This window comes from Carcharodon carcharias, chromosome 5 (assembly GCF_017639515.1).
Source record: "Carcharodon carcharias isolate sCarCar2 chromosome 5, sCarCar2.pri, whole genome shotgun sequence".
Classification (NCBI taxonomy): Eukaryota; Metazoa; Chordata; class Chondrichthyes; order Lamniformes; family Lamnidae; genus Carcharodon; species Carcharodon carcharias.
In genome coordinates this window covers 129,761,236-129,786,913 of record NC_054471.1, presented here as the reverse complement: position 1 = coordinate 129,786,913, position 25,678 = coordinate 129,761,236, and the positions used below count along the sequence as shown (strand labels likewise).

General features: G+C 42.7%; 1 protein-coding gene across 12 annotated transcripts in view; it reads right to left on the bottom strand.

Annotated features, from left to right (window-relative positions):
- Positions 1-25,678, bottom strand: part of tbc1d32 (TBC1 domain family, member 32) — a 418,366-nt gene that overhangs the window by 188,588 nt on the left and 204,100 nt on the right. For 11 of the 12 annotated variants that reach the window (XR_005942968.1, XR_005942970.1, XR_005942972.1 and 8 more), the window contains 2 exons: positions 10,802-10,924; positions 10,599-10,707 (listed from right to left, as the gene is read on the bottom strand). Coding sequence is in view for 7 of the 12 variants with exons in the window: in XM_041187465.1 (XP_041043399.1) it covers positions 10,599-10,707; positions 10,802-10,924 (232 nt within the window). In the remaining 5 variants the exon portion in view is untranslated. Of the gene's footprint in view, positions 1-567; positions 1,139-10,598; positions 10,708-10,801; positions 10,925-25,678 lie in introns of those variants that run through there. The other variant, XM_041187468.1, reaches the window with a different exon arrangement.

The following is a 25,678-nucleotide window of genomic DNA, read 5'->3' as shown; positions in this document are numbered from 1 at the left end:
CCCTTGCCATCTCTTCTACTGATACCGTCAAACCCTCATCCTCCCACCCTACTGCCTCACTCTGCCCTCATTCTTGCCATTCCCTCGTACCACACCCATCCTCAGTTCGGTCCCCAGGAGGCAATCCTGGACTCATCAGAGCCCTTGCTTGCACATTCATCTGGACATAGCCCCTTCCAGGTTCCTTCTGCCCTCTAGACTCCTCCCCCCCCACCATCTCCCCTGATTCCCCAACACCAGCCCCCCCCCCTTAGTCCTGCCTCCTTCAGACACCCTTACTTCTTCCTCCCCCTGGACTCCTTCCCCCCTCTGAACTCCTTCCCCTTCCCTTCACCTTCCTCCCCCATTGCCCCTTCCTGCCCCATAGTCTCTCCACCCCTTCCAACCTCCCACCCCGGCACCTTCATTCCCCCCTCCCAGCCTTCCACCCCCCACCGACACCTTTGTTCCCCCTCCCAATCTCCCCCCCCCGCCCCATCGACACTTTCGTTCCGCCCCTCCAAACCTCCCCCCACACCCCCCCACCCAACACCTTCGTTTCCCCCTCTCAAACTCACCATCCCCTGACACCTCTTCCTGTCCCAATTGATCCTAGACCTTCCTCTCCCAAAAACAGCTGGACCTTCCTTTCCACCCCCTTGACCATCATATGTTGTGAGCAGACTCTGAACGATAACTTTCCAGTGGAGCCATATCCATGAGAATCCACCTAGGCTGCCATCGATGCTCCTCCAGGGTCCCATTCTTGTCAAGCTCCAGCATCTTCTGCTCCTCAGGTGTCTGCAATGTGAGCAAGGCCCTGGCAGTAAGTCCCAACTTCTGCACGTCATACTTGTCAAGATGGTTCTGCATCAGCATGTTTTCCTCCCAACATGGGCGGACAATCCAGCGTGGGGGGATGATTCCTGCGGGCTGGCCTTACAATGATATGCAGATGTATTACCCTGAAGTTACTGACGTCTGAAATGGAACCTGCCATTGACAGGCTGAGCGGACAATTGCAAACTGGTTTCACGTCATCGTGAAACTGAATTTTGGCCTTGTTGCCATATTGTACACTCGTGCCACCAAACATGTCTGACACCAGCAGGCACAGAAAATTCTGCCCCAAGTGTAGCCTTCCGATGAAGTAGGATTGCTGGAAAGGAATAATTAGATAAGGGCATGCAGATAATATTCAGTTCCCTTCAAAAAAGCACATTCTATCATTATATTTATATTCCCATTATAAATCCTTATGTCTATATTTATAATGGAAACTGTCTAAGTAAATATGTCATGCTGTGACTGTGGTGGCGCTATAAGAATTTATAATTCGTAAAGTTGTTAGGGAAAGCATACAAGTGCAAGATATATACTGTACATCCTAAAAATGCTGAGTGGATTGTAATATTCTATGTCAAAATGCCAGACTGTGTCAATGCAAAAACATATTTTAAAAATGTCAACAATTACTTGCTGTAGTTATGCATGGAATTGGTGCTATGATAGGGATTTTAAACTTGAAATGTCACAAGCATAACATAACTGTTATAATATATGGTAAATTTATGTTAAAGAATTCTGGACAAGTTTGTGTGTAGTTCATAACTGGGCACCAAGTGGCACAGCCTAAATCTCTGAGATGTCTATGTTGGAGGCAAGGTAGAACTTTCACACATGAACTTAAATCTACTTTTTAATCTTTTTCATTCTTGGAAATCTCATTCTCCTGACTACCTTTCCTCTTGGTCAAAAATCCTTGTTTCAGCCACATATATTTTATTCATTCGAGGGATGTGTGCTTTGCTGGCTAGGCCAACATTAATTGACATCCCTAATTGCCCTTGAGGAGATGGTAGTGAGTTACCTTCTTGAACCACTGCAGTCCATGTGATTCAAGTACACCCACAGTGCTATTAGGGAGGGAGTTCCAGGATTTTGACCCAGAGACAGTGAAGGAATGGCAATATATTTCCAAGTCAGTCAGGATGGTGAGTGGCTTGCAGGGGAACCTCCAGGTGGTGATGTTCCCATCTATCTGCTGCCCTTGTCCTTTTAGATGGTAGTGGTCATGGGCTTGGAAGGTACTGTCTAAGCAGCCTTGGTGAGCTTCTGCAGTGTGCCTTGTAGATGGTACATACTGCTGCCACTGTGCGTCAGCTGTGAAGGCAGTCAATCTTTGCGGATGGGGTACCAATCAAGCGGACTGTTTTGTCTTGGATGGCGCCAAGTTTCTTGAGTGTTGGTTGAGCTGCACTCATCCAGACAACTGGAGAGCATTCCATCACACTCTTGACTTGTGCCTTGTAGATAGTGTACAGGCTTTGGGGAGTCAGGAGGTAAGTTACTCGCTGTAAGATTCCAAGCCTCTGACCTGCTCTTGGAGCCACAACATTTATATGGCTAGTCCAGTTCAGTTTCTGGTCAATGGTAACACCCAGGATGTTGATAGTGGGTGAATTCAGTAATGGTAATGCCATTGAATGTCAAGGGGCGATGGCTAGATTCTCTCGTCAGAGATGGCCATTGTCTGGCACCTGTGTGGTGCAAATATTATTTGCCACTTGTCAGTCCAAGCCTGAATGTTGTCCAGGTCTTGCTGCATTTGGACATGGGCTGCTTTAGTCTCTGAGGAGTCACAAATGGTGCTGAACATAGTGCAATCATCAGCAAACATCCCCACTTCTGACCTTATGATGGAAAAAAAGTCATTGATGAAGCAGCTGAAGATCGTTGGGTCAAGGACACTACCCTGAGGAATTCAAAGAACAACAAAGAACAAAGAAAAGTACAGCACAGGAAAAGGCTCTTCGGCCCTCCAAGCCTGCGCCGATCATATTGCCCATCAATTAAAACATTTTGCACATCCGGGGTCCTTATCCTTCTATTCCCATTCTATTCATGTATTTGTCAAGCTGCCTCTTAAACACCACTATTGTACCTGCTTCCACCACCTCCTCTGGCAGCGAATTTCAGACACTCACTACCCTCTGCGTAAAAAACTTGCCCCGCACATCTCCTCTATAGTTTTCTCCTCTCACCTAAAATCTATTTCCTCTAGTAATTAACTCTTCCACCCTGGGGAAAAGCTTCTGACTATCTACTCTGTCCATGCCACTCATAATTTTGTAAACTTCTATCAAGTCGCCCCTCAATATCCATCGCTCTAGTGAGAACAATCAGAGTTTCTCCAACCTCTCCTCATAGCTAATAACCTCCAGACCAGGCAGCATCCTGGTAAACCTCCTCTGCACCCTCCAATGCCTCCATACCTTTCTGGTAATGTGGCAACCAGAATTGCACGCAATATTCCAAATGTGGCCTAACCAAGATTCTATACAGCTGCAGCAGGACTTCCCAGCTTTTATACTCAATACCCCTGCCAATGAAGGCAAGCTTGCCATATGCCTTCCTGACTACCTTATCCACCAGCGTTGCCACTTTCAGTGACCTGACCTGTGGACCTGTACACCGAGATCCCTCTGCCTGTCAATGCACTTAAGGGTTCTGACATTTACTGTATAATTCCTGCTGTATTAGACCTTCCAAAATGCATTACCTCGCATTTGTCCGGATTGAACTCCTTCTGCCATTTCTCTGCCCAAGTCTCCACCGATCTATATCCCGTTGTATCCTTTGACAATTCTCTTCACTATCTGCAATTCCTCCAACCTTTGTGTCGTCTGCAAACTTACTAATTAGCCCAGCTACTTAACCCCTAACTCCTGCAGTGATGTCCTGGAGCTGAGATGACTGATCTCCAACAATCACAACCACCTTCCTTTGAGCTAGGCATGACTCCAACCAGCAGAGAGTTTTCCCCGATTCCCACTGACTCCTAGGAGTCCTTGATGCCACAATCAGTCAAATGCAGCCTTGATGTCAAAACTAGTCACTCTCACCTCACTATTCAACAACTATCACCCTATGTTGCCTTGGTTCCACTAGACCACATCCTATGCTTTGCACTCCCTGAGAATTGCTGCTTCTGCTGGCAACCACTCCAGCAAATGCCAATATATCACTCATTTTCTGCCGCTGCAATATTTCCCCTCCATCCCCCACCCACTGACATACATTGGATTGAGGATATTTAAACGCATACTAGAATTTTAAAAAAATGTTTTCAGAACTTAGCAACACTGGCATGGCCACATTTCTTGCCCATTGTTAGATGGTGGAAGATTCAGTGTTACCTCTGGTTTTCTGGTCTGTTTTGTCCACACTGGTCATCAGCCCTGCTATGCTGCAGGATTCCTCAACAGGCCACCTCCTGCCTCAACAGGCCACCTCCTGCCTCAACAGGCCACCTCCTGCCTCCCCCCCCGCCACAAATTATTGCTTATTCAAGTTGCAATTTGGCCTTCTCACCAAGCGGTTTATTGGCCTCTTCTCTTCCCCTTTACCCCTGTACTCCTCTTACACTCCCCTGCTTATCCTTTCACCCAGTTCTCTCTCTCCTCCCCTCCTGATCTGCCCAATCTCCTGTACTCCCCACCTTTCCCCATTCTCCTGCTTCCTTCTCCATGGCTTCTCCCCCTCTTTTGGCCTCTCCATCCTCATCCTGTTTCTTTCTAACGCTCTACCTCTTTTTGGTCTCACCCACTTAATCCCTATACAGCTTGATCCAAATTGAGCGAAAAAGGTTTGAGGGGCTAAATGGCCTACTGGTGTTCCTGTATTCCTAGCTCCCTTATGCTTAACTCCCTGTGTGTATTGACATGGAAAACAACTAGTACATATGTTAAAAAAGTACGGGGTCACATATTTCATTGAACAACATTCTTACGCAGATTCTCACGTTAGTCTCTTTCTGTGTCTAACCTGTCTTTAATTCATGATATTTCCTTTTCCTTTATTCCTCTGTTTCATTCTCTATCCTTAAAGCTCACGAGTTAAGGAGATAGACCACTGGTCCCGCTATTCACAAATGTTCCAGATGTCCCAACTGTCCTTGCTATGTCGTTATCAGCTAGCACTTTTCAGTAAGTCAAAGTGCAAATGTTTTCTAGCTGAAAGGTCCAGAAAATCAATTAACTTATGGAGTACATCACAAGATTCCCCTTCCAGGAATATTTGGTAAGATTCTTTATCCTGGTCATCCTGAAGCCCCACATTCTTCCCTTTGCTTTGCTTCCTGGTCCAAACAAATGCACGTATATACGAACATATGAATTGGGGGGAGTAAGCCATTAGGCCTCTCAAGCCTGCTCCACCATTTAATAAGATCATGCTGAATTTGATTATGGCCTCAAGTCTACTTTCCTGTCTACCCCCTATAAACTCAAACTCCCTTGTTAATCAAGAATCTATCGAATCAGCCTTAAAAATATTCAATGGCCATGTCTCCACTGTTCTCTGGGGAAGAGAATTCCACAGACTAATGACACTCTGAGAAAAAAAAATCTCCTCATCCCTGTCTTAAGTGGGAGACCCCTATTTTTAAACTGTGTCCCCTAGTTCTAGTCTCCACCATAAGGGGAACATCCTCTCAGTATCCACCCTGTCAAGTCCCCTCTGGATCCTATATGCTTCAATAAGCTCACCTCTCATTCTTCTAAACTCCAATGGATACAGGGCCAACTTGTTCAACCTTTCCTCATAAAATAACCTCTCCATCCCAGGAAATCAGAAGCAAACCTTCTCTGGCTTGCTTATAATACAATTGAATCCTTTCTTAAGGAGACCAAAACTGTATACCGTACTCCAGATGTGATCTCACCAATGCCCTGTACAGAACTGCATCAACACTTCCTTACTTTTATAATACATTGCTCTTGCAATAAACCTTCCATTTGCCTCCCTAATGACCTGCATACAAACTTTTTTGTGATTCATGTATCAGGACACCCAGATCCCTCTGTACCTCAAAGGTACAAGCATACGAATTAGGAGTAGGCCACTTGGCCCTTTAAGCCTGCTTCGTCATTCAATAAGATCACAGCTGATCTGATTGTAACCACCTGCCGACCCCTGATAACCTTTCACCCCCTTGTTAATCAAGAATCTATCTAGCTCTGTCTTAAAAATGTTCCAAGACCCTGCTTCCACTGCCCTTTGAGGAACAGAGTTCCAAAGACTCTCAATCCTCTGAGGGAAAAGATTTCTCCTTATCTGTCTTAAATGAGCAACACCTTATTTTTAAACAGTGGCCCCAAGTTCTAGATTCTCCCACAAGAGGAAACATCTTCTCCACATCCACCCTGTCAAGACCCCTCAGGATCTTAAAGGTTTTGATCATGCTGGCTCTTCCTCTACTAAATTCCAGTGGATACAAGCCTAACTTGTCCAATCTTTCCTCATAAGACAACCCACCCATTCCTGGTATTAGCCTAGTAAACCTTCTCTGAACTGCTTCTAACACATTTAGATCTTTCCTTAAATAAGGAGACTAATACTGTACACAGTACTCCAGATGTGGTCTCATCAGTAACCTGTATAACTCAAGCATAGCTTCCCTACTTTTGTTTTCAATTCCCCTCACAATAAACAATAATATTCTACATAGTTTCCTAATTGGCAGGCCCTCATTCTGAGACTCCTGACCCCATTCCCAGGCTTTGCTATTTTCAGGAGTGCCCTTTAAGGGTGCAAGTTTGTTTGGGTTGTGAGGCCGCGCATTGCACTCCCGACCTGGCTGGCTCCATTGTGGAGACAGGCTGCTCCTAGTCCTCAGAGGTGTCATTTTAAAGGTGAGTTCAAAAGGTACTCCTCATGCCCCCTATGCCAAGCTATGTTCCCCACTGACCTCTGCATGGCCCTTCATGCCCCCCCATGCCGAGCTATGGCATCTTCCCATCCCCATGGCCCCTCATACCTCTTATTCCACTTATTCGCCCATTGGTTCTATACAGTGTATAATCAGTGAACCCTATATCGACAATACTATGTGTTAAAAAAAAAAGTTTTGAAAAAAGTCATTCATTCATCACTTGCCACTATGTTAAAAAATGTCATTTCACTAAGTGTCAATCATCCAGACCCTTTAAAGTATCAATAATAGAACCTACAGGCACAACCTCTTAACATTGTGTATATAAACATTGTGAAATTAATATCAGAGATCAGAGAGCCAAAGCTGTCAATTAAGCAATGTTTTCACTGAGGATCAGGTGCTTCATCAGAGTAATGGGTGTCTGAGCTCTCAGCCACATTTAGTCCTGCATGGTAACATGAAGGGCCATGGGAGGGGGAGCCATACTTTAGGGTGGCAAGCAGGTGAAGAGCCCATGTGGCCTTCGTATTTTTCATGGAACCTCAATCACGGGCAGGATGAGATTTCATGAAGGATATATAAATTAAATACATTTTTTCATTAATGTTCCTTGACATATCCCAGCTCTTTTGACACTGTCACATGAGGCGACATGTCTTAAAATATTTTCTTTTCTTCAACCTTAAACTAATCTCCCTAAGGCACCTCTGTGCCTCAGGGAGATTTCTGCACTCTTTCGCGCACATGTGTGAAAGAGCGCAGGCCCCAACTCAGGGAATCCCCCTCCGCCTGCACAGGGAGCACACGTCAAGCTGGGCAAGCCTTAATTGGCCCGCCCACATAAAATGGCGGTGCAGATCCGAACGGAGGTGCCAACTGGGTTCACGCCTGCCCCCACACAAACCCCCGATGGGAGGAAAATTCTCCCCTTAATCCAGTGAGTCATCCAAAGGTATTAGGAAGAGTGTTCCAGCGTGAAGGATGGAAATGACGAAAAGTTCTTACACTGATGATGTCATTGGAGGGGGTGTTGTGTAAGTATAATAATTTTCATAATTTTTTCTGGTTTATTGTGAAGTAGGTTGAAGGGTGTAAGTATAGGTGGTTCTGTCTGTGATTTAATTACACTTGGAGTCAAGTAGACTGCAAGCTTGAAATTATCAAAAGAAGCTAGGTATAGAAATGTGCTTAAAATGCTAATCAGTAAACATGGATGCTGGCTTAGCATGTAAAGTATGAAGGGAATTTGCATTTTTTTTTAAGATAAATGAAGGGATTGTTTGAATTTCAAAGGGATGTTAGTCTGCTTACAACTAACTGGGTAAGCAAGGCTAAGGAGTGTGTTTATTTCTCCCAAAGATTACTGACAATATTGGCAACATGTAAGTTTTTATATTATGAGGAAGATACAGTTTCAAAGACATATGGAACAACAGAATTTACATATTAAAGAGGGAGAAACATATATAAAAGAGAATGAAAGGCTATGTGAAGAGAAGGCCATGTAAGATCTAACAGAAGTGTGTGAAGCAGCCTTCAAGAAGCAGCCTTCAAGAAGCCTCCAGTCATTTGTGCATAAGTCTGTTATGTAAAGTAACTGAAGTTGGGGAAGGCCATTTGGAATTCTATTATCAAATGGGTACTGTGTTAACTTGTTGATTTAGTTTTAAATCTAAAAACTATTTTGGACTGTTGCCTTAAAGGGGATGTGTAACTGGAAATCAGGTAATTAGGAATTTTACGAGCTGTTATAGTGGTAAGTAATTGTAATCTTATGCATGGTGTTTGAAATCTTTTATTTTGTTAATAACTATTCTAATTTAATTTTTAAAACCTCTAAAAGGTCTTGGTGACCTCCTTAATTCTGAATTCAGTGCACAGTTCTTCTCATAATAAATGCAAATTGCAAAACTATTGTGATAGCGTGACCAAATTTCCCTTGTGGGTTTGGTCTACCGGGCACACATCATCTGCCATGTCATAACAAGTACAATAGGCAAACTAAATGGATTCAAACAGAAAGTGGTACAACAGACAAATAGAGAGCTAGATGACAATGTCAAAGGAAAGAGAGGTTAGAGACATAAAGAGAATGAAGAGAGTCAAAAGTAGGATCTTTAAGAATATGGTGATCACAACAGTTTTGTGGGGTAGTAGGAGCAATATCACTTGTTACAGTTATGAGGTCTATAAGTTTATGTCTTGGGACTGTCTCTTTAATTTAGGGCGAAATAAAGGGAGTCTTGTTGCCTGTTCTGAAGTCTGCCTGACAATAGGCCTGGGTGTCTCGGCTGTTAAAGATTAAAGGGAGGACCGGTTTGCTTTGCTCGAAAGAAGGAGTAAAGTGTTCACACTTGAAAGCAATGGCAGCAGCGTCTATGATTACAGTGGTTCGAGTGCTGGTCTCCAAAGACCGAGGGATGTGTTGAGAATGTTGGGATGCAAACAGTTAAGTGGAGGGTGCAAGGAGGTTTCAAAAGGACTCAGCCAGGCTAAGTGAATGGGCTAGAACATAGCAGATGCAGACTAGGTCATATTCCGTGGAATTTCAAAGAATGAGGGGTGACCTCATTGAAATTTACAAAAATTCTTACTGGGTGTGACAAGCTGGATGTAAATAACATGTTTTCCCTGGCTGGTGAGTCTAAAGCTGGGGGACATAATTTCAGGATAAGGAGCAGGCCATTTAAGACTGCGATGAGGAGGAAATTCTTCATTCTAAGGGTGGTGAATCTTTGGAATTCTCTACTCCAGAGGGCTGTGGAAGCTCAATCATTGAGCATATTCAAGACAGAAGTCAATAGATTCTGGAGACTAATGACATCAAGGGAGATGGAGATAGTGCGGGAATGTGGCATTGAGGTGGATGATCAGCCATGATCTAACTGAATGGCAAGGCTTGATGGGCCGAATGGCCTAATCCTGTTCCTAAACTGTAAGTTGTCCATTTACTTGCAAGATAAAAGAAAATTGAAGCCTCAAGAATTGATTATTAGCATTTCTATCTGTTTACAATGTGATTCACATTGCCATGGAGATGGGCTTTGAGAGGGAATGGGTTTCTAAGACATCCCTGAAACTCTCAGACAGGCACTCTGCCAGGATCTGGAAGAGAGTTAGGAGCCAGAGGCTGAAAATCTCCATGGTTCATCATGCAGGATTGCAGGTGTGGTCAGATTGAAAAGACTAAATTCATGAGTATTTGGAATGATGCTAGAAGATTTGCCTAGCTTACACTACAGGGAGAATCTACAGGATAAACTCTCATTGTGAAAGACAGTTCCTGGGTTAAAAGTTATCAGGTAGGGAAAGGAAAGGAAGGGAATTAAACCCTTGAGAGGTAAGAATCATTTTGGACTGGATCCAGAAAACTCAAACAACTCCTTAAAGGACAGTGTAAAGTATATCTGTGAAATGGGATTTTTGATTGTGTTAAAGGGGGAAAGTCGTAAACTCTAGTTTAAAGTATGTTGCCTACAAAAAGAGTGTTTAGTCAATAGCGCTTTTAGTCTGTTTGTTATAGTAAAAAGTCAAACAGTGAAATCTTGTCATGCCATCCTTTCAGCTATCAACTGGAAATACGAATTTCTATTTTCAAAGTTACCGGTCTCTATGGGGATTGCAACACAATGGAAAGGTAGCTATTTACAGTGTTTGTGAAGGATTCAAAGGAGGAGTGTGTGTGTGTCATGGAGATGAATCTTATGAGGACTAAATGTAGTGGAGTTCAGGCAGGCAGAAGGGACAGTAGAAGAAGAGGAAGAAGGTATCAGATACTATCAACACTGAAGATAAAGAAATGAATGAGCTCATCACTGTGGTCAATAAAAATGCACACACATCATTCCATTTGAAATAAGAAGGAAACTGCAAAACAACAAGAAAACAATATTTTTCCAACCTTTTGCAAAACTCTTGGAGGCAAAACCCGTTCTGATGGTCCACCGATCAGATTCATGCGGACAAGTATATGATTCCTCTCCACAGAGAGACCATCAATTATGAAATCTCTGAAAAATATAGTATTATAATTACTTCAGGGAAAAAAACTTGTTTTTTCAATTTAAATCGTGTGGTATGTTAAGGGTATTACCAATTCCTTACCCTGGATTTTCTAAGTTTTCTCGAACATTCTCTTTTTGTGCATTCAAGAGAATTTCTGATACATGGTACTGGGATTCTAAAAGTAGAAGAATATCCAGATTGCAGCACATAACACTCAGCAGCCTAGCGAGAAAAAAAAGATTCATCAGTAATAACTGAGTGATAGCTCATTTGGTATAACTGAAACACATGACCAATAAATTTGCATTAACTTCCAGGCTAGGAAAAATCAGGTTAATAAATCATGCAAAAAAATACAGCTTTGTCAAGTGGGGACATGTGTCAGGAGTGGAGGGCAGTGTGACCACAATTTTCTCTTTGTTAAAACTCATCTTTGTACCCAAATTCTCAAAATGTGCTTCCATTGTGCAAAGTCCTATATCAGGAATGCCAAATTGTTTAATTTACCTAGCAGTAAATAGAAATGAAAAGGGCCACTGACATTATGTGACTAGGTTTCAAACGAATGCTTCATTTTATGATCATGGTGGATCAATGCAACAAAAATAGTTTGTTGTGTGATTTTGTTTAGTTTTAAAGGCAGTCCAGGAATTACAACGATATACCCTCGAGAAGTGGCAAGAGTTCTGTGATTCTAGGTAAGGCTACAGAAGATATCATGTTAAAGATAGTCAAGCCTGCTGGGTCTGACGACCTTTATTTAAAAGAATATGGCTCCTTTAAAATATTCATGTTTGCCTTTGGCCTGGGTTATGACATTCAGTGGCAGAGAAGATGCTCACAAAGATCTCCAATGTTGCCTTTTGTGTGCGCCATTTGAAGTCAAGAGCCAAGATTTAGTCACCTTTAATAGTTAAAAAAGAGAGACTGTGGAGGAAAACCATTTACTGAATAGGTAAATGATTTGGATTCAGATATCAACGTTAATTACAGAATTTATCAGAAGTGGAACAGTGTTCAAAATACAGGAGGATGGTGTGCAAATTCACCCTGGAGATTTTATGGTAGCCCAGAGAAATCAAAGATGGAGGTGAAAAATTCATGATTGATCACCCCCATACACAATTCCTTACATTGCATCTTATTGGGAGTTAGGAAATTAAGCAGAGATTAGTTGGAGGAGCAGTAAGCATGGGAGGAACAGAATTTTTAAGGAGCTGCTCCTCCAGTCACAGTTTCTGTCTCTCCCACGCTCATTGCTCCAGCTCCTCCAATCACAGGTTCCCTCTCCCATTCTTGCTGCTCCTCCAGATTCTCTCTGATTGGAGGGGTAGCAAGGTTGGGAGGGACAAACCGTGTGATCGGAGGATCTGGAGCAGTTATTCCGGCTGAACCCTGTTAGGGGGAAATTAAAAATGCTAAAAGAGAATACAGTAAGAATTTACTGAAAAGCCCCTAAAATCTCCAGGCAGGCATGACTGCTAAACACATTAAGAGTTGAAGATTACCAGATTAACATTGCATAGCCTTGGGAGCCTGACTGGGGACACAAGCACGACATAAATTAGATGAGGTGTACTCCCCCCTCATGTAGGGTAGGGGCAGATGGTTTTAGCTTAGATACGGGAGGACATACAATAGACAAAGAGGGGGCTTTGAAGAAACACAAACTAACAGTCTTGAGCTGTGAGAACCAAGGCCTTTGCGTATGAGTTTTAAGTCTGATTGGATAATATAATTATGTATATCTCCTTTAGGATAACTGGTTAGCAAAATCACATGTTTATGTACTCAATAGGATAGAGTTAGCATGAGACCGGTGTGTCGGTAACCGATTGGATGTATTCAAATGTACTCAAATGTATAATGATAAGAAAAAGTACAAAAGTAATGAAATGTAATCAAACTGGGAGCTGGGTCTTCATTCTTAGGAATGATTGCGGCTCCCTTGCATATGCTTGAATAAAACCAGTTAAAAGAAGCCCGAGTCTCTGTGGTCGCTGTGTGATCGGGGATTGTAACTTCTCCTCTTCAACTGGCCTATGTGGTAGTTGCTAGGGGTTACCCTCTTCAGTGACATAATCAGCAAGGTTCGCCTGGACCTTTGTGAAGGCTGAACAATGATCTGGTGAGTATTTTCATTTTGAAAGATACTCTCTGGTTGTTCGGGTCAGACTAGGACGGAAGTCTAATAGGGCGAATCCAAACGTTTCAGCCAGGGAGACTCAGGTGGACAGGTGGGGGAACTGTGGGTCCTTGTTTTATTGTGGGGCGGTTGAGTCCTGTTTTATTGTGGAGCAGTTGAGTCTTGTTTTATTGTGAGGCGGTGGAGTCCTGTTTTATTGTGGGGTGGTTGAGTGCCAGGAGACTCCGATCTCGGGGGAACTATGGGTCCCTGTTTTAGCGCATGTGTGACCATTTAGTGTGGGTCTGTGTGTGTGGCCAAGAAGACCAAACTCGAGTTTGTTGCAGAGTGGGGAGGTGAAGGAACCATGTCCCTTCACCTTGCCAGGAAGCACAGAAAGCTGATCAGCAAAATGAAACAAGGGTGGCAGCCGAGCGACCCACCGTTATGCTCCAAGGAGTGATGGAAGCTCAGACTAATGATAAAACTGACAAAGTTACAGTACTCATTTTGAGTCTGTATCTTCAACAAACTAAACAAATATGGAAATATCTCAATCGAGATATCAAACCTTATACTCAAAACTTTGGAATGTTTGAGTATACTTTTCCTTTAATATGGGGCTTTCGATTCTAAAGTGCTGAACTACGTTCACAAATGACAATTTAGGGTCAAAAACACATTAAAACTCACATACTAATGCTTCCTTGCGCACAAACAAACACATATATAAAGGTATGTTTTTTCCTATAATATTGAACTTAACTCTAAACGAAACTTCAAGTAGCAGTGGGGGCAGGATAAAGGGATCTTGGAGGTTTCTCTGCTGCTGCCTGTCACTGCTCTCTAACTTCCCTAGGAAGTTTCTCTGCTGCGCCAGTCACAGCAGCAGGGGACCTGAAAGGTCCACTACAGAATTTTTGTAACTTAAAAGAAATGAATTAATCTGAGTTTCAAGAGCTATTTGTACTGGAGAGAGGGAGAGAAAGGGGGTACCCCTAGGGAAGTTAGAGAGCAGTGACAGGCAGCAGCAGAGAAACCTCCAAGATCCCTTTATCCTGCCCCCACTGCTACTTGAAGTTTCGTTTAGAGTTAAGTTCAATATTATAGGAAAAAACATACCTTTATATATGTGTTTGTTTGTGCGCAAGGAAGCATTAGTATGTGAGTTTTAATGTGTTTTTGACCCTAAATTGTCATTTGTGAACGTAGTTCAGCACTTTAGAATCGAAAGCCCCATATTAAAGGAAAAGTATACTCAAACATTCCAAAGTTTTGAGTATAAGGTTTGAGTTGAGATTTCTGGTAAAAATCACAATTTGAAGGTATTGTAAAGATAAAACAGGGCTTGCCTTTGTTTGAGATGAACCAACCCTTGTACCACCCCCTTGCAGACTAGTAGGGAATAACCCTCATCACCAGCTTCCAAGCTGACTGGGATTGATACATAGGAGTTGGTATTCTAAAATTCTGAGGGGAAAAAAATTTACCTGAAATTCAGGAAGATTCTAGGAAAACCAAAAGACATAAAAACACGGTCTAGGTGATTCCAACGAATGAAAAAAGGGTTTCTTTTGAGAAGATAAATGAAATATTAAAGGAAATCTGCATTCCAAAAGCACCCTAATTTGAATTTGGGACAATCTTGGGATGTAAGGTGCAATGTAATTCAACAGGTTACTTTTGAATAACGAGGATGCTATCCAAAGATAAAGAATGTGTCAAGAAACATATGGGACTTCTAATCTGGATACAAATCAAATGCACATGAGAAAGAGTTTTAGTTTTGATAATGTAAATTACAGTTCTCATAAAGTTTAACATTTTGAGGTTTGGTTCTTGATCGAGTTCTCAAAAGGGAATTTTAATTTTAAAAGGCTTTTGACAACAAATTGGCACTAATTCAAATGCTACAAGCTTGTGTATTTGTAAGTCTGTTCCCAAAATGTGAAGTTAAGCTCAAGACCTTGACAAAGTTTGGCAGAAATCCAATTTTTGGCCAAGTTAATGAATCTGGGATAATGCTAAAAAAGTCAGACATAATTTAGTGGGTTACTTTTGATACAATAAGATGTTGTTTAAGAAGAAGATAAGGAAGCAAAACATGTCAATGCCTGATTTCTGTTTTAAAACTGTTTTGAGAATACTTTATTGGACTGTAAAGTCTCTCCAGACAACCTGAACAAGATAAGATGGTAGCCACTGCATGTGTAAAATTGAATGAGGAAAAGATTAAGAGTAGAAGAAAGAGTTAGGGAAAATGGACACCATAATGTACAAACTGTTTTAAGGGAACTGAATTTGATAATCTGGCCATCAACTGAGACATTGGAACCGCACAGGGGAAGATAAGCAAAGATCTAGAGACAAAGATCCCCATTGACATGGAATAGTTAATATGGCCTAAGGAGTAAGGAAATATTTTAAACGATCAAGACAATAGAGAAACTGATCTCAAGAGAATCTTAGGATGATCATGGTCAGGAAAAAAAATCCTTAGAGGTAAAACTATTTGGAATCTGTAGTTGAGGCAATTGAAGGGTAAGGAGAAATAATACTTAACAACAATTTACCACAAGTGGATACAGGTAAAGGGAAAGCTGGGAAAAGGCTAAATAGATGTATTACTGACTATATTAATGTGCCTGCAAGCATCAAAGAGTAAGACCACAGGATTAACACCTTGATGACAGGCAGAGTTAAGCAGCTCCCAGAGAGAACTGTCACTGGAAGTGAAGATAGTGAGCCATTGAAAGAGAGGATAAGAAGGTGCATTGTTGAGTTGCGTAGACAGCTTAAGGAATTGAGGTCCGACATGAGACAGCAGCAGGAGATAGTAAACTGGAAGGAGTGGGGTGCTTACCCAGATGGATTCAGATTAGGGAACTCATTTCACAGGGAGAGTCATTAAAGAAATGTGTAATCTTATGGAGATTAAACAGAAATTCCATATTCCTTACCACCCCTAGAGTTCAGGGATGGTGGAAAGGATGAACCAAACTTTAAAAACACCTATAGCCAAAGCAATTCAGGAGACAGGGAATAGCTGGGCCACCATTCTGTATTACCCAGCATTTTGATGCGCCTTAGGCTACACCAAATAGGACTACCAGGTTCACCCCATTGAATTGATAACAGGAAGAGCCATGTAATTACCTGAAGACATTACAGTAGGAGGAGGAGATGTAGGGCCACTGAAAGGAAAAATACAGGACTACGTAAGGGAATTAAGTAAGCAATTATATGAGTTGAGAGAGGAAGTTAGGGACTGACAGATGACTAAGGATATGGAAACAAGCAAATCCAAAGAGCAACAACTGATCCTTCAGGGGGGGACCAGGGTAATGGTTAAAATGAACCCAGAACGAACTGGGCTCGCACCCAGATGGCATGGACCATACGAGGTAATGATAGGTGATACGTGCGCACTTGTGGATACGAAAACGGGAAACAAATGGAAACATTATTCTCAATTAAAACCATATGAAAGAAATAATGATAACCCAGGCAATGGGAGCCAATGTTAATGTTTCCACAGGTCCGTGATCCTGACTATGGGCGTGTCAGCGCTGGCATGGGAAGCACCAACGGTCAAAGTCAATAATGACATCTGCCTTCACCGTGGGTAGTACGTACTACTTCCCCAAGAAGGAAGTGGGGAATGGATAAGAAAACCCAACACCTGGATTATGGATCAAGTCACTACACGAACACATCAAACGAACAGCTGGGAACAGGACCCCCACATGTAATCACACAAAGAGTTGTAAAAGTACTTTATATTTAACAGCACCAGGGCAGCCAGTCCAGCTAACACCACTCGAGTATAACAATGAGAACTAGACAGGGTTGGTGGTATGGGGGATGTAGAATATACGCGCCCCCTACCAGTTTTTCATCAACAAGCATTTGGATGTATCAAGAGATTAATGTGACCGCTGGATGGACAGACCTACCTCCCTTTGTTTGGGAACCAGGTCCTGAAGGACAATATTGACAAGAAACATGTAGATATATAATAGATAGGCATGGTTGTTATGATACACAGTGTTTGATGACGTGTGGATATCAAAGACCCACTCAATGTCCAGATGTAGTAAGTCCCCCCCACAGATGGGATAGTCAGGATAGGAAAGTCAAAACCATTATTGCATGATGTAACTATGGTCTCCCTGGAAGTGACATATAATATCTCAGGACTACTGTCAGTATTGCATATGACTTGGCACAGCCACCAGAATTCCATAAAATGGGCTAGAAGCAACTGAAGAGGATAGTCAATGACTATAAATTTCGAATCATCCACGGAATTAGAGCAAAAGCCCAGGCTAGGTTAAAAAGAAGTATACTAGGCGATATCGGAGGGCCATTTGAGAGTGCCAATTCCATGCTTAATTCAGATCAGATCTATGACTTAAATGATTATGCCTCCTGGGTGGCTGTTGTGACTGCCTGAGGGTTGCGCTTCAGTGCACATGGAACAGAGCATGCCCTGACAGCCGTGGAGCTACAAGAAGGAGGTCTGCTATGGATCCTTAGGCAGACTGCAGACGGGATAATAGACACAGCCAAATCACAAACCACAAGGAGGGCATGTGATATGAAAGCACAAGATTTAACAAGATAAAATCTGACATTGAAAATATCAGGTTCAGAACAAGTCCCGAACACATGTTCGAGTCAGTTTACCAATTAAACCTCATACATTTACGCAAGGGGTGGCAGAAATTGATAATTACACAACCTTAAGGTGGAGCAGGGGATGGAGTTATAAAATTTATCATGGCCATTCCCCAAGAACATTATCCAAAGGGGGCTTCCCTAAACAGCTATAGGTTTGAGTCCCTAGTAGTAGATAAAGGGGGGATGGTATTCCGCGTGGGGCTATGTGGATATATATCCTATGTAAAAGACATGGTACTGATGAGTGCTAGGGACTGTTGTTCAGAATCAAGAAATTACATTGTACGCTCATGCCAAACACTGGAGGTATTTACAAACACAAACAAAGTTACATTCGCTTTACCGATTCAGGAAGCATTTAAGGCAATTCAGGTATCCTCAACTCAATGGTGCTTCATGACCAGCGAGGCTGATTTCTTTTACGGGGACTTTGTGCTAGCAACTCGAGTTTCTGCCGACAGGTGGCCAAACTATTTACTAAAGGAGACTTCCATTTGCCAGGCAGAACCACAGGGTCTGTGGGATGTTTAGCCCTAGGTGGAATGACACAATGTTCACTGATCAAACTCCTATCAGAATAGCACACCTAGCCATGCAGGAAGCCACAAGAAGAGCTTAATCGTATGTAAAAGCTTCTAGAGAGCAAATCGCAAGGGGGCGTGTGCAAGTGGATTTAGCCACCCAATCGGCCAGGAGGTTAGCCCAATCAGCTACTTCTTATGCTACGGCCGGAAGATTGATGAATTGGTGGGAAATTGTTAGAATGGGTATGATGATAGTCACAGGAATCATGCTCTTATGGGTTATCGGACTCTGCTGCTACCAACATAAAACCTGGAAAGGGGCTCTCCAGGCACAAACAGTAACAAACCAAAGGTGCGCATCAGTTCCCTGACCTTTGCATACTCCAAGGGAGAAGACAAGGGAAGGGAAGGTTATATTATACAACCAAGTGGTTTAGGATTCCTCTGGTGGTCTGGACGACTGGCCGCCTGAAGGACCAGAAGAGGAATTCTCAACTTAAGGTGTGGCCCAGCTTGGGCTTTGCCAAGGGCCAAAAGGGGGGACTGTAAGGGGAAAATTAAAAATGCTAAAAGAGAATACAGTAAGAATTTACTGAAAAGCCCCTAAAATCTCCAGGCAGGCATGACTGCTAAACACATTAAGAGTTAAAGATTACCAGATGAACATTGCATAGCCTTGAGAGCCTGACTGGGGACACAAGCACGACATAAATTAGATGAGGTGTACTCCCCCCTCACATAGGGAAGGGGCAGATGGTTTTAGCTTAGAAATGGGACAATAGACAAAGAGGGGGCTTTGATGAAACACAGTCTTGAGCTGTGAGAACCAAGGCATTTGCGTATGTGTTTTAATTTTGATTGGATAATATAATTACGTGTACCTCCTTTAGAATAATTGGTTAGCAAAATCAGATGTTTACGTACTCAATAGGATAGTTAGCTTGAGACCGGTGTATCGGTTACCAATTGGATGTATTCAAATGGTACTATGATATTATGATAAGAAAAAGTACAAAAGTAATGATATGTAATCAAACTGGGAGCTGGGTCTTCATTCTTAGGAATGATTGCGGCTCCCTTGCATATGCTTGAATAAAACCGGTTAAAGGAAGCCTGAGTCTCTGTGGTCACTGTGTGAGCGGGGATTGTAACTTCTCTTCAACTGGCCTATGTGGTAGTTGCCGCCATGAAGATGACTTTCCGCTGCACCATTACCAATCACATGAGAAGACGCTGCAGAAAAGCTGAAAACAAAACGAGGGAGGGGGGAAGAGGTGGCCGGAAACCTAGTGCGAAGCTGGGAGCAGGGCCTGGGGAACGGCCACTCAGACTCGTGCTAGCCTGGACCCAGCTCCCATCCGTGCAGATGATTGGATACTATGTCCATAGGTGCATTTGATTTCAAGCATTACATTGAAGTACAGTAACTTCTGTATTGTTATTCAACTTGCAAGGGCCTAACTTGGGGAGAAACCACCTATGTGAAATAACAGCCAGTCTTGAATGAGCCAAAATTCCTTCTAGCAATAATTTTTAAGTGTGTCATCGTGCCCACAAAATTTATTTCACCCCCTAATATCCATGACTGAACTAGACTGTGAGCAACCTATTTGTCCCATTCAACTCCCAAACTGAGCTTCCTATCCCACGTCCTCTCCATCTCACAAAGCACCTACTTCCATCTTATTGATGCCTTCACCTGTATCTCAGCCACCTGCTGCTAAAACTGCCATCCAATGCTCTCCTGGTTGACTGCCCATCCTCCTCACTCCATAAACTTCACCTCATTCAAAGTGGCTCTGCCCATATCATATCATGTCTTACCTCAAATCTTGCCTGTCCATTTCCCCTGATCTTGCTGACATGATTTGTTCTCCAATCCCTGAAAACGTAATTTCAAATGGTCATTCTTGTGTTACATCCTTTCCTGGCCTTTCTCCTCCCCAAATCTGTAAACTGTCCAAGAATAATAACAGCTCTCGTCCCACCCCACTGAACATCTCCTTCCTTAAATTCCCGCCATATGCGCATCCAAACCCTCAGCCCACATTTCCTTTTGCCATGCCTTTGAAAAGTATGTATTCAGCTTCCAAGGCACCCTGTTTTGAACCACAAAACCACACTATCTCTCAAACTTCCAGACCTTTAAAATTTTCCTCAACAGAAATGCTTTCATCAAGCTTACCTCTTTCAAGATCATTTTTTTTGGCTTGGCATTAATATTTTTCTTGCACTCATGAGGTATATTGGGAAATTTGTCTTGTAATTAAAAATACTAAAAAAAAATGCAAGTTGCCATTGTTGTAGTGAAACTATTTTTCCAAAACTTAGTGCAGAATCATTCCAAATTTGCACTAAGTGTGGCAGCGGGTGACGTTTTAATGCTGGCGGCAATGACATCTTTTCAAGCTGTATCATCCCAAACCTGCCACATTAATTATACATTCCCAGGAAATTGCTGTTTCAATGGCAGGCTCATAGAGGTCGATAGCACAGAAAAAGGACCGTTGGCCCATCGAGTCTGCGCCGCTCAAACAAGTACCTAACTATTTTAATCCCATTTTCCAGCACTAGACCCATAGCCTTGTTTGTCATGGCATTGCAAGTGCACATCCAAATACTTCTTAAATGTTATGAGGGTTTCTGCCTCGACCACACTTTCAGGCAGTGAGTTCCAGATTTTCACCACCCACTGGGTGAAAAAATTCTTCCTCACATCCCCTCCAAACCTCCTGCCCCTTACCTTAAATCTATGCTCCCTGGTTATTGATCCCTCCATCAAGGGGAAAAATTCCTTCCTGTCTACCCTATCTATGCCCCTCGTTATTTTATACACCTCAATCATATCATCCCTCAATCTCCCCTGCTCCAGGGAAAATAACCCCAGTCTATCCAATCTCTCCTCATAACTAACTTTCCAGCCCAGACAACATCCTGGTAAATCTTCTCTGCACTCTCCATACTGCAATCACAACCTTCCTATAATGCACATTCCAGAGCTGCACGCAATACTCTAGCTGTGGCCTAACCGGCATTTTATACAGTTCCAGCATAACCTCCCTGTGCTTATATTCTATGCCTCAGCAAATAAAGGCAAGTATCCTATATGTCGTCTTAATCACCTTATCTACCTGTCCCGCTATCTTAAGGGACCGGTGGACATGCACACCAAGGTCTCTCCAATCCTAGGTACTTCCCAGCGTCCTACCATTCATCATGTATTCCCATGCCTTGTTTGTCCTGCCCATGTGCATCACCTCACACTTATCCAGATTAAATTCCATTTGCCATTGATTAGCCCATCTGAACAGCCCGTCTATATCCCCCTGTAATCTAAGGCTATCCTGCTCACTATTTACCACCCTGCTAATTTTTATGTCATCTGCAAACATACTGATCAACCCTCCTACATTCAAGTCTAAATCGTTTATATATACCACAAACAGCAAGGGACCCAACACCGATCCCTGTGGAACTCCACTGGACACAGGCATACAGTCACAAAAACGTCCCTCGACCATCACCCTCTGTTTCCTGCCACTCGGCCAATTCTGGATCAATTTGCCAAATTGCCTTGGATCCCATGGGCTCTTACCTTCGTTATCAGTTTCCCATGTGGGACCTTATCAAAAGCCTTGCTGATGTCCAAGTACACTACGTCAAATGCATTGCCCTCATCTACACACCTGGGTCACCTCTGTGAAAAATTCAATCAAACTGATCAGACATGACCCCCTTTAACAAAACCATGCTGACTGTCCTTGATTAATCCCTGCCTCTCCAAGTGTAGCTTAATTCTATCCCTCAGAATTGCTTCCAATAGTTTCCCACCACTGAGGTTAGACTGACTGGCCTGTAGTTCCCTGGTTTATCCTTTCCTCCCTTCTTGAATAATGGCAACACTCTGGCTGTCCTCCAATCCTCTGGCACCCCTCCTGTGGCCAAAGAGGTATTGAAAAGTATTGCCAGAAAACCTGCTATCTCCTCCCTTGCCTCACTCAACAGCCTGGGATACATTGCACCCGGGCCTGGAGATTTATCTACTTTTCAGACTGCCAGACCACTTAGAACCTCCTCCTTTTCTATGCTAAATTCTTTAATTATATCACAGTCCTTCTGCCTGATTTCCATACTCATGTCGTCCCTCTCACTTGTGAACACCAACACAAATTATTCATTTAGAACCCTACCTACACCTTCCGGCTCCACACACAAATGACCACTATGGTCCTTAATGGACACTACTCTTTCCCCAATTATCCTCTTACTCTTAATGTACTTGTAAAATAACTTTGGATTTTCCTTTGTTTTACCTGCCAATGTTTTCATGCCCCCTTTTTGCTTTCTTAATTGCCTTATTAAGTTCCCCCTATAAATTCTATACTCCTCCAGCGCTCCCGCTGTTTTGAGCCCTCGGTATCTGCCGTTTGCCTCCATTCTTCTCTTTATCCAATCCTGTATATCCCTCAACATCTAGGGTTCCCTGGATTTGTTGGTCCCACTCTTTGTCTTTACTGGAATATGTTGGCCCTGTACTCTCCCTATTTCCTTCTTGAATGACTCCCACTGCTCTGACACAGATTTACCTAAAAGTAGCTGCTCCCAGTCCACTCTGGCCAAATCATATCTGATCTTATTAAAATCTGCCTTCCCCCAGTTTAGAACTCTGATTTCTGGCCCATCCTTGTCCTTTTCCATAACAACCTTGAATCTAACGGAGTTACGATCACTCTCTGCAAATTGCTTCCTCTCTACCACTTGCCCGCCTTCCTTCCCTAAAATTAAGTCCAGGATCATCCCCTCTCTTGTAGGACCTTCTGGTGCAGCTTAAAAATGTCACCTGGATGCGTTTTAAGAATTCCACTCCCTCTAAACCTATCACACCGTGACTAACCCAATTAATGCCGGGGAAGATGAAATGCCCCACTATTACTACCCTATTATTTTTCTGGAATTTGCCTACATATCTTCTTCTATTTCTGACTGTTTGGGGGCCTATGGTGCACTCCCAGCAATGTGAATGCTCCTTTTTTGTTTTTCACTTCTACCCATTTGTCTTCATTTGAGGAGTCTTCTGAGATGTCATCCCTCCTTACTTCTGTAATTGATTCCTTGATCAATATTGCGATACCCCCCTCCCCTTTTACCTCCTTCCCTGTCTCACCTGAAGACCCTATATCCTGGAATACTGAGCTGCCAATCCTGCCCCTCTCTCAACCATGTCTCTGTGACAGCAATGACATCATACTTCTATGTGTTAATTTGTGCCCTCAACTCATCAGCCTTATTCATCAGGCTCCTTGCATTAAAATAAATACAATCCAGCCTTGCCAAACTCCCTTGAGCCTTAACTGGCCTATAATTTCTATGCCTTCCAGGTTCACTTGCACTCTCTTCTAATTTTGGCTATGCATCTCCCCCTGCTGAACCTCCTCTCAGGATCCCATTCCCCTGCCAAGTTAGTTTAAACTCTCCCCAACAGAACTCCCCAACAGAGCAAACCTCTCCGCAAGGATGTTGGTCCCATTCCGGTTCAGGTGCAGCTCAGCCCCATTCCTCCTTTTACCACCATTTTACTATTTGTATGCCTATAGTAGACTTTTGCATTCCCTTTTATGTTAGCTTACTGTCTCTTTTCATACTCTTTCTTTGTTTCTCTTATTTGCTTTTTCCAATTCCCCTCTGAACTTTCTACATTCAGCCTAGTTCTCAATTGTATTATCCACCTAACTACTATCATAATGAATGGGGAGGTGAAAGAGTTAAAAACCAAATACAATGGACAAAGAAGTGGCTTTTGATAAACCACAAGTCATAGTCTGGACCAGATAAGAGCCAAGGTGTGTGTGTATACATTGAATAGGAGTGGATAATATAATCATATACGAGTGTCTCAAAGGTAATAGGATAGAACTAACGGACTAATTGTGTGTGTAAATGATTGGGTCTTGTAACGAGGTTAAGACACGTAGACATTGATCATTGGTGCATGCAAATAGAGTAAGATAAAGGAAAAGTATAACCGCAAGGAAATGTAACCATTCAGGGAGCTTGTACCCATCTTGCATGCTTGAATAAAACTGGTGAAAGAATCTTGACACTCGTGTGGTCGTTGCAGGATCGGAGAGTGCTTGAACTCCCTTTCACATAAGCACACTTATTTTTCTTCATCTTGATCTCGATCGCTTTTATCATCCAGGGAGCTCTGGATTTGTTTGGCCTACTTTTCCCTTCTGTAGGAATATACCTTGACGGTGCCCAAACTATTTATTATTTAAAAACTTTTTTTAAAATTCTTTCATAGGATGTGGGCATCATTGGTTAGGCTAGGACTTTTACTGCCCATCCCTAATTGGGAGCCCATTGTTCAGTTACAGTTTTGTCTGTCAACCTTTCATTCCAATTTATCCGTCAGATCCATTCTTAGCCCATTGAAGTTGGCTTTCCCCCAATTAATTCTTACTCCAAATTGTTACTTGGCTTTTTCCATAACCAACCTAAATCTTACGATACACTGTCCCCTAAGTGTTCCCCTACTGACACTTGATCCACCTCACTCCCAAGAACCGGGTCTAGCAATACTTCTTTTCTCACTGGACTGGAACAAACTGGCCTGGATTTTCATGGAGAATCTGGGACTTTTAAAAATGGCTGCCTGGACCCAGATCACAAAGTCATGCTCCCATTTCCAACAGACCCCAGTTTGCCAGTAGGAAAAAAGGGGAGAGGGCCTGATTCACATGAGGTAAGCCACAAACTGGGCAAGGCCATTTGAACTCTGCTGAATTCAAACAGACCCCACTTTCACTGCAGCAAGGGCCTTAATCCCCAACACGGGAGTTACAAATTTTTATAACAGTTGTAAATGCTCTTGAAAGATGGGTAAGGTCTTTAGAACTGTCAAGTTCTGAAGTTATTTAAATCTCCAGCCCTTTATTTCTTTAGAAAATAGGCTACCTGTGTCAGAGGGAATTGAAAAAATCTGTTCTGGCAGTTGCAATAGCTATTTGTTGGCATTACTCCACGGGCTATCATTATGTCATTATTAATGCTTGGCTACTTTCCACAACTTATCATTATCTCAGTAGGGGATCCAAAGTTAACACTTTGATTGGCAGCTCAGAGATTATTAAAGAGTTAACTATCTTTGATGTGGAATTATGGATACAAGTCTGCTTACTTTTAATGAGGATCAAGTATTCGAGGAGATTTAAGTGTTCTGAATGAGCTTTCATGAATGGGATTTTTTACAATAGTAAAAACTGTAACACATATTTATAACTTTATTTTATTTCATCTCAACATGGCTCCTGAGGTCAGTCCAGGGTGGATAGTGGCATGGAGAGTATAAGGGTAAAGGGTGGTGGATGGGGGGGGGGGGGGGGGGGGGCATGAGTTGGTATTAAGCTGGCAAGGAGTGGGTGGGGGAAACAGTGGCATTGTAGCAATGTCACTGGACTGATAATCCAGAGGGCAGGCTAATGCTCTGGGGGCACGGGTTCAAATCCCACCACAGCAGCTATTTAAATCCAATAAATAAAAATCTGGAATTGAAAGTTAGCATCAGTGATGGTGACCAGGGCAACTATCATCAATTGTTGTAAAAACTCATCTGGTTCACGAACGACATTTAGGAAAGAAAAT